At 36.7% G+C, this 9,533-nt stretch overlaps 1 protein-coding gene across 2 annotated transcripts in view; it reads right to left on the bottom strand.

The window, feature by feature from the left end:
- Positions 1-9,306, bottom strand: part of MOB2 (MOB kinase activator 2) — a 126,929-nt gene extending 117,623 nt beyond the window's left edge. Inside the window, exon 1 of one of the 2 annotated variants that reach the window (XM_087920993.1) lies at positions 8,853-9,306. In XM_087920993.1, the coding sequence (XP_087777119.1) occupies positions 8,853-8,869 (17 nt within the window). In that variant the 5' untranslated portion in view covers positions 8,870-9,306. The remainder of the gene's footprint in view (positions 1-8,852) is intronic. The other variant, XM_087920994.1, reaches the window with a different exon arrangement.
- Positions 9,307-9,533: the final 227 nt, after the last annotated feature.

A 9,533-nucleotide genomic window follows, 5' to 3' on the forward strand; every position in this document is an offset into this window, starting at 1 on the left:
CTGTAACTCAATACTGGTATAAAGACAAAATCGGCCCTAAACTCATCAGACTTTACATTTTATTAATGTACAAGGGAGAAATGTCTCAGTATTAAATGTTTTTTTTTAATGAAGACTAACTGAAGGAAAACTTGTCTCACACTTTTACAAGATGAAAAATAGAGGTAGTTTGCTGTAACTTATAAAAGCAAAAATGAAGCAAATATCTGTCCAAAGGAGAAAAGCAAATTATTCATTGCCTAATATAACATTATCTCAATCTATATCAAAAAGCTAAGTGTACTCAGACCTCGTTATTAATTGGAATATGAGGCTTTTAACATCTCATTAGATGATTACAATCACTTCTATACGGTTATAATGAAAATACAAACATGTCCATGTAATTACCAGGAGTTCAAACTCAATTTTTATTTGAGTTATCCAATTTTATCTAACATGGATCCAACAATCAATATAGTATTAGAAAAAAGTGATCTAACAAATCAGTGTACCAATTGATAAAGCACAGAAAGAACATGTATAAAGTGAGAGGAAGAAAGGGAGAAAGTCCTAGTTTTATTCGTACAAAGACATGTCACATTCAGGAATGACATTGTTGGAAGAGAGCCATCTTAGTCTAAGAGTCTGAAAAAAATACTGCCAGAATCCATTAGATTCAAGTATGACATAAATAACAATAGCAACAGCACTTAAACTTATATATCACTTCACAGTGCTTTTACAGCCCTAAGCAGTTTACAGAGTCAAAGTCAGATTCTGCCCCCCACAATCTGGGTCCTAATTTTACCAACCTTGGAAGGATGGAAGGCTGAGTCAATCTTGAGCCAGTGAGAATTGAACTGCCGGCAGCTGGCAGTCATCAGAAGTAGTCTAACCATTGCGCCACCACAGCTCAAATAATAACACTGGATAACTTTTTTTCCCCAAAAAGTTTGGCTCCCTGAACAATTTTTGGTGATTATGATAGACCCCTTCAAAATGAACACAAATATAATTTCAGAATGACTGTATCACATAGGCATCTTAAGAAATATGAAATTAATTTTAATGACTATATGTATTTAATTGCATACTGTTTCTGACAGAACACATCAGTTTAACAGGGCTAAAAGCATTTTGTTGCTGATTTTCACTTGTACTCAGAGTCCAATGCATCTCACTGCAGTGTCCATCAACATTCAGGCAGCACTGATGGATTCCAGTTGCCCTAATACTGTTTTTCCATTGTGGAAATGTTCTGGTGAAACCTTTTACCATATTCATCACTAATTGCACCTAGATTTCCAGGAATTAAGCCCAAGTATGAATGCAGAAAATGAATCTTCAGTGACATGTTGCACTTATGGTCTTGTATACTGTAAGATAGTTGAATGTAGTTTGTGCTCTGTAATTGCTTAAAAAATTCTCAATGACATCCTTGAATGCTTTCTAGATGATTTTCTATGGCCCCACTGACAGATCTTTGAATTTGTTCTCACTGATGATGTATCTGATCTGTAGACCAACAAAAATGCCTTCCTTAAACTTGGCATCAGTTATTTTCGGAAATATCTGTCTCAGATGGTAATAAAAACCTTCACCTTCCTTGTTCATCGCTTCCACAACATTTTTCATCACTCCAAGTTTTATGTGAGGCAGAGACAAAAATATTTTTGCTGGGTCAACGAGAGTTTCATATGCCATGCTTTTCTGTCCTGGAACCAAATTCTTTCAGAATGGCCATTTCTTTTTAATGTAATGTGACACTCTTGCACAGCTGTCCTATTCCCATATGTAACTACAGTACTTGGCATATCTGAGCTGCATTCCAAGCAGCAGAGCCACTACTTTTAGATAACAGATATTCCAGTTGTACTTGGTTACTGGATGTGTTTCAATAACAGTTCCATGTTTTCATGTTTCCTTCATGTGTGCAGCATAGCCAACAGATACTGAAGATTTTATATACTGGCATTGTGTAAAAACAGAAAATAGCATTTAACCTTTCAGTTAAACTTGGCACACTGTTTGTTACTACTAATATTAACTTTTTAACAACTATATGAACACTTCTACACACAGCAGAGAAAATGCATATCTGGGAAAAATCTTCTACATGCAGAAGAGGCCTTCATCCTGCAATGGATAGACAATGGTTAAATGATTATGGTGATGGTGAAAAAACAAAGTGGAGGCTGTAATATTGCATATGATTGTTTTCTTCTAACAGTATAGCTGCGTACAAATGTGTAGTATTTTTTACTATTCTGAAGCACAGTCAAATTCTTTAGTTAATTGGAACACCTGAATACTCTCACATCCAATGCAGCCATAAAATCAGATGGAGCACCTCAAAAAGAACAAAACAGTGTGGGTAAAAAACAAGCAAATTATCTCACTTTCCTGCCTCACCAATCTATGTTTTCATGTCATTGCCCCATCTATTGCAATCATAATTACTCAAAGAATACCACAAAACATAGCCCACAGGTATAGAAAGGTTACCTCTTCTAAAATAAATTCACAGTATTCTTTTTCAGTCTCCTGGAAATAGTTAAAAAACAAAGTTCTTTTAGAGGGTCTTTTCTTGATGCCAACTCACTTTTTGTTTCCTGTGTTATTCTTTGTTTATCTTTTTGTGCCCTTATGTTGGGGGGTAGAGGAGGCTGAGGTTATTGTTACCCTTGTTATGATTGTTCCTGACTGGCTTTAACTTTACCAAGGATGTTTTAACTTTTGTTTATATGCCCTGTAAGCTATTGAGAGTCATCTGATGAAAGCAAGATAGAAGTTTAATCTAGCACTTAATCAATAACCCCATGCAGTTTCAGAATGTACCTATCTGAAATAATGGACCCAACATTGTACCAATCAAATGAAAAATGTTGATAGATTGACAAGGAAGTTTTCAACCAATCCCAAACTATGAATGTGTTTTTAAATAAGTGTTTTACAGTCATTCAAATTGTGAAAAATCCAAGATATGAGAACAAAAGAGAATGTGAAGTAAGATTGATCATGGACTGAAGAGGCAAACCATACTGAAAACAGCTGTCCTACCATGAAGAAGCAGGCAATATCTCTTACAGACAACCAGTTCTTCTGAGCCAAGGAATCTCCCATATGAGCTATAGCCTGCTTCTTCATAAGGGCCTATTCATGAACAAGGCTAGGGAGCAGGAAATGGTATCAATCAAAAGCTGTGTATGAAGAGCAAAGAAAGGAACTATGTAGCTCGCTCGCTCTTCAGGAGAAAAAAAAAACAAGAATTAGGAACGGCATTGTAATGCCTTTCCCTCTGCTTAGAGCTGAAGGACTAAGACTTGACTTATTTCTATCCCTCTCAAAGAAAATCTGTAAGTACTCTAGATGGTTCAACAAGATACTTATATTAATCTAGCTAGTTTTAAGATTTTTTGCAGAAATAAGTAAGCATACAAGATCAGGTGTCATCAAGGAGGAAAACTTAAATACTGTGAAGGTTCTCACAGCAAGAATATTTGTAGGTGCATTTAGCAATTACAATATAATTTATAATTCCACCATTTCTCCCTATAGCCCATAAACAAGTTATGGGTTAAGTGGAAGATGGCAAAGATCTTCCTCTTTAATGTGTGTGTGTGTTTATAGGAGTTTATTTCTACTTCCATGTTCAGGTCCCATATATAGCAGAATGAGAGACAATAAGGTATAGTGGTGATAGTACTGCACTTAGGGATGGAAGTCAGATTGGCAACCTTCAATGAAGTGATATTCATCCTGCAGTAGATTGATTTGTGCTGATCAATGTCATTAAGCTTATTAATTTGAGGACAAGCTAGTGACACAGAAAAAAAAATCCACAATTTCTGAGGGTTAAAGCAAGAAAGGGGTTGCTATATTCCACATGCTAAAAGCTTCCTCATTAGAGGTAATGACTGGCTCTTTGCTTATCTGACATTGCAACTTACAAAATGGAAATTTATGATGTGAGTTCTACTTTTATTGCCTGAACTTGTTTTTATTACCTGAAAATTATTGAAATGTAACCAAAGAAATTCAGTTCAAGACATAGGATTACATGTTGCTTCCCTGCTCCTGCTGGAAATTGATGCCCTGAGGCATATTTAGAACTAGAAAAAATGCTAAATGACTATCTTAGAACAAAGTGGTGTAAAGAAGCAGCAGCTGTAAATTATTCCCATCTGATGGAACAATGCAAGAAATATCAGACTGTTCAAAAACAGACAGAACAGTGCTATAAAATTAAGTATAAGTGTGAATGGAAAATGGCTTTAGGATTCTAGGCCATCACTTCGTTAAAGTTTTTTTTTTAAAAAAAGAAGGAAAAAATGAAGAACTTAATTAAATATGAATGAAACTAATCAAATTTTATAAATCATCTCTGCACTATTGAAATGCTGGCAATCATATAAAAAGTACAAGCTAAGTGTACAATTCCATTAAAGCGGTTTTCACTGACAAAGCTGGGGAAGGATTGATTGTTCTCTCTTTAGATCCTAAAACGCTTTCAAAATGTACTTGAGAATCCATAAGCTGCAGAATGAAAGAGAAAGCCTGCACCTCCTGCAAGCAATTTCACCCCAACTATAGCAGAGCATAATATAGCATAAGTGAAGTACAGCAACGAGTAATATTGTAAGACAATATAGCTATAGATTTTAATATTTGTATTACAAATTGAAACATACTATTTCTTCCATTTGCATAGTGGTCCCAAGGTTTACTTTCCTTTTTTGAAATGAATGACTGATAAAATCAAAAGCAAAAAAAGAATCCAGAAATACTTTAATATTAACTGTTACTTAATTTGCTACTGTTAAAGAGATATCAACTTTGTTTTAACAGTTTCTATTATTTGTGATATAATTTTTCTTCATAATTTTTTATACTTAGACTAATTGAATATGCTACAGATTAATTATATACTAAGGTCAGAAAAAAGGTACTCTACATAATGTGTGATTAATTAGTATATAGGAATTTGCTGTGATTAAAGTATGTTAAAAGTTCCAAGTCAAAGAAATTAATGAACAGAGTTTATCAATGACTAGTAGCCTTGGTAACTAAACAGTGCTTAAAGATATGCCTCTTAAACCTAGCTGCCATTTTTGTGCTTTGTGTCAAGGTTTTTTAAACTATGTTGCTAATAAATGCTAAAAAAAATATACTAGATAAACATTCACAGAATGGCAATGTTAATCTAGAAATGGGCCTACTTTCTAATAACTGCCTTTGGGACTGTCTAAATGAATGAATATAATCCAAATGTTATGGTTGTATTGTTTGTCAGTGGAATGGATACTACTGGCAGATCAATTCTTCCTTTCCATTAAGTCACTACCTCGGGCACCCCCAAATCTGTCCCAGAGGACTGACAACCCATACTCTTAGGCTAATTGTACTTAAAATATCTGAAAAAATGAGACTTCCTTCTGTTACACTGCAGGAGATCCTATGATGGTATAATCATACTTTCATATTCAGAAGCACAGATTTATTTAGCAGTTGTGTGTTTTTTAATCCTTGTTTCCCAGTAGGCATATTTATGACTATACAATTAAAAAAGTAACAAACTAGCCACCTTTCAGAGAAACTTTTTTTTCTTCAAAAAAAAAAATGCAAAAAACATTCAAATTATATCAAAATGAAATGCAAAACAGATGCACTTGTTGATATTAATTAAAGCTGCACATTATATTTTCTATGCACAGTAGTCTCATTAAAAGACCCTGTGGTTTAAAGGGATAAATTTACTACACAGTGTACTACTATATGTATGCAATTGGATTTGCCTATACAGCTAGAAATTTTAACATGAGTCTGTTCAGCAGCAAAGTATAGGATATTTATCTTGTACAATCAGAAATTTTTTTGACTGTTACATTATGATGGCTCATATCCTCAAAGGACCTTATGGGAGTGCGTTTTAGCTGTCATATTATTCATTAATAAATTATTTTTATTAAGTAAATATAATGCAAGCAAAATATTTCTGAACAATGCAAAATACACTGGCTATATAATGTCATTAAGCTTTGATCTTCTCCTTCTTAGATTTTATGTAGAGTACACCCTAATTATTAAGAGATTAGAAACACTATCGCAAGTGTTTGACAACTTCACTTCATTCTCTCCTATACATATTCCATTCCTGATACTATTTTAAATTTTATGCTTATTGCTAAAGAGGAAAGGCACAAAGAGTTCAAGACAAGAGAAGGAAGTAGACACTTTTAATTATGCTTATAAAGTCTAGAAGCATTAAATCTGAACATTGGGTATCTGGGATCCAGAGTTTCAGCACAAGTTCAAAAAGCATAAAGTTCCTAAGAAGATCAACTTGGAATACTGAAAACCAGAAATGAGAAACAAGTACTCCTGGTTATAAAATTAATCTATTCTTGTTACTGAAGGCCTAATACCATCATAAGAATTTATGAAATAAAATTATAAAACATTCCAATATTATATTTAGGATTGACAGAAAGAAGTACTAAACGCTATAAAGATAAATGCTTTTGAAAGTTAACACCAAGTATGTTCCAGTAAAAATGTATCTTAAAGTTATTAACATACAATAACATTAGAAGAAAATTAGAAATTACACAAGTTTCCTTTCTTTTGAAAAAGATAACTAAATTTAACATTGCAGATAAGATTTGTCCCAATAACTTGTTTCCTTGAAGAAATTATATGTTGTTTGAAAAGTAAATGCAATTTCTATTCTTCTCCTTCAAAACCAAAACAACCCAAGCAGAAATCATAGAGAAATAACATTTAAAAAGCAGACAATATAAGTAAATATTAAAATGTATCATGTACTATCAGCAAAAATCAAATACTCGAGTTATGAGAGAAATACATTTAAACAGGCTCCAAGATCATGAAATTCTCATATACCTAAGGAGAGAACAGTTTTTGAATAATATGAGGGTGAATTTGACTAATTGACGACAATAAGAAAATATTGGTGCTGCCAGCATTTCAACAACATAGTATCCAATCAGTTACTGTTAAATATATGGGCATCAACTTAGTTGATCAACAGCCAATTTCCCATATAACAGGATAATACTTTTTTCAACTTACTATAACAAATAAGAATGTTTTCCCCCTAATTAGATCTAGAATTGCAGAAATCCTTTCTCTAAAATATGTCATTAAGCCATGATGAGTAGCGCAGGATCAAAATACTGAATAAACCTAAAGAGCTTCTGAAGAACATCTTACCTAGTAGGTGCATTTGGAAGTACTAATATTTGTAAATCATAGAAATCAAGAATGTACACACAATTACTATAAACAGTACTCTAAACAGGATGTTAGTCTACTTTTTGTCTTCTGTGTAATAGACTATTACAATACCAACACACTGACCTTGCCTTTTCAGTGGGCAATGTTTGGTTTAATCTCTGTCAAGGTTTTCTCACCAACCTTTTAACATACATACATACATATAAACTGTGGGTTAAAGTGCAACAGAAAAGAAAAGAAACCTAAACAGACAGAAATGGGCTGAGGCTGATATTCTCTAAATTCAAATTATTACAGTATCAATAAATTGAGGCAATATTTGTGTATTAACTAAATGTCTATGGAGATTCTCAGTCATTCAGGTCATGGTCATCCCAAAGGTGCTTTTTCCAAGAGGCAACTTGACTTTCTGGTTTTTTCTTTGAAGATGTTTCAGTTCTCAGTGTGTATTAAACACTTTCTAATAACCCAATTGAAACAATAATGTTAATATTAATAATATTCTGGACAGTTGTCAGGTTGAAATACATTACTCCATTGATTTTTTTTAAATAATTCCCTTTCTACTCTTTCCATGTATTGCATCTATTTCTTAAAAGCTATTTTTTAAAGCATCAGTAGTCAGGAGTCTGTTATTACAGCACACTTCAGTCTCAGCTATGTATTACTACCAGTACTTCTCTTGGACTCCTTGTTCTCTGGCAACACAAGATCCGGAAGCAAGTGTTGTAATGCTTTGTATTTTCAATTTAGAAAATGGTTATGTTAATGATATCTGATCAAATGTCATTTTCACTGCTCAGAAAACTTTAAATACACTAGCCACAGCAGGAAGCCATTTATTACTCAGGTTAAAGTAAGCACTGTGCATTTCACTCACGCCACACCCTTTCGTGTATTTTGCCCACGTTCTCACTGCTTGGCAATTCTTCCCTAGAAATCTGCAGCCAGGTCATGGTTAAGGTGCCTATGATAACCACACCTTCCTACTTAAATAAAATTTGCTAGAAACGAAAAACCAAAACCCTACACACACAAGTTCCCCAAGAATGGAGCACTGTCCCCTGCTTGTACTTGTTTACAAACTCAAAAACGACTCCCTTCAAAAGATGCACAGCAAAGAAAAAGAATCCCCCAACTCCGAAGTTCACAACACGACATTTAACCATCGTGTTATGAACCAGAGTCAACTTTCGTTCTTGTTGATGGACTTTCGATTCCCTGCAAAGATTTGCATCTTTCCCTATAGGATCTTCTTCCATGTTTGTTTCTTTTCAAACACCACCACGATTTTAAACGGAGAGACGAGATGGGGGGAGTGGGGTGCGGGAGTAAAACAAGCCGAAGGGGTGTCAAAGAAAGAAGTCACCGGCCACACTTGGACTCTTAAGAACAAACTTCCAACTTTCGGCGCGCCTAACTGACCCGGCGTCTTCCCACAAACACCACCAAGTCCACGAGAGGAAGAGTGGGGAGAAGACTTTGGGCGAGCAGGGGCATCCCTCGAGGAGGAGGAGGAGGAAGAGGAGGAGAAGTGGGGGCAGAATCACCGAACTGGAAGCAGACTCTGCCCTAAAAAAAGAAAAACCACCACCCCACTCAGCGCTACTCACCCCATGAGCCAGTCCATGACGCCGCCTCCTGCAAGGCGCCACTGCGGTGCTCTGGGCCGGGCGAGCGAGCGAGTAGGCGGCGGGTCCGGCTACGTCCTTGCCTGCCTGCTTGCCTTGAGGAGCTCGCTTCACCGTCCGCAATGGCCTCGGAGGTGACTCATGGGTGCCGGTCCCAACGCGGACCTTGTCCCGCCTGACTCCTGCGCTCTCCTCCTTCGCGTCGATGCTGCTGCTGCCGCTGCTGCCGCCGTCCGAAACCACCGTTATTTTTTTTTCCTCCCCCCCCCTCCCGCCTCCGGGCGGCTCCGCTGGGTTCCCGCCCCCAAGGCAGCGCCCGCCGGGTTGCCCTCAGCCAACCAGCCGAAGTAAGCGAGCGACACACACCCTCGGCTCTCAGGGTGGCCGGAAGTAAACACACAGCCTTTCCTCCAACATTTTCCCCTCCCCTGCCTCTCTCCCACGCCCGGCTACGGCAGCTCGGAAGGGACAGCGCGCCTGAGGAAAGATGGGAAATGGAGTCCCGGTTCCAAGCCGCTTTAAGGAGCGAAGAGAGAGGCTGACGGGTGGAAGAAGAGAAACGGGGGTGGGGGAGGGGGGAGAGAAGAGGTCGCTGAATTGTACGCGGGAGTGCGGTTTTTCTTCTCGGCAGGAGCGATTTTTAGAGGAAGTTGCAGAAGGGGG

Source organism: Pseudonaja textilis, chromosome 1 (genome assembly GCF_049901715.1).
Source record: "Pseudonaja textilis isolate UNSWEBS1 chromosome 1, rPseTex1.2, whole genome shotgun sequence".
Taxonomy (NCBI): domain Eukaryota; kingdom Metazoa; phylum Chordata; class Lepidosauria; order Squamata; family Elapidae; genus Pseudonaja; species Pseudonaja textilis.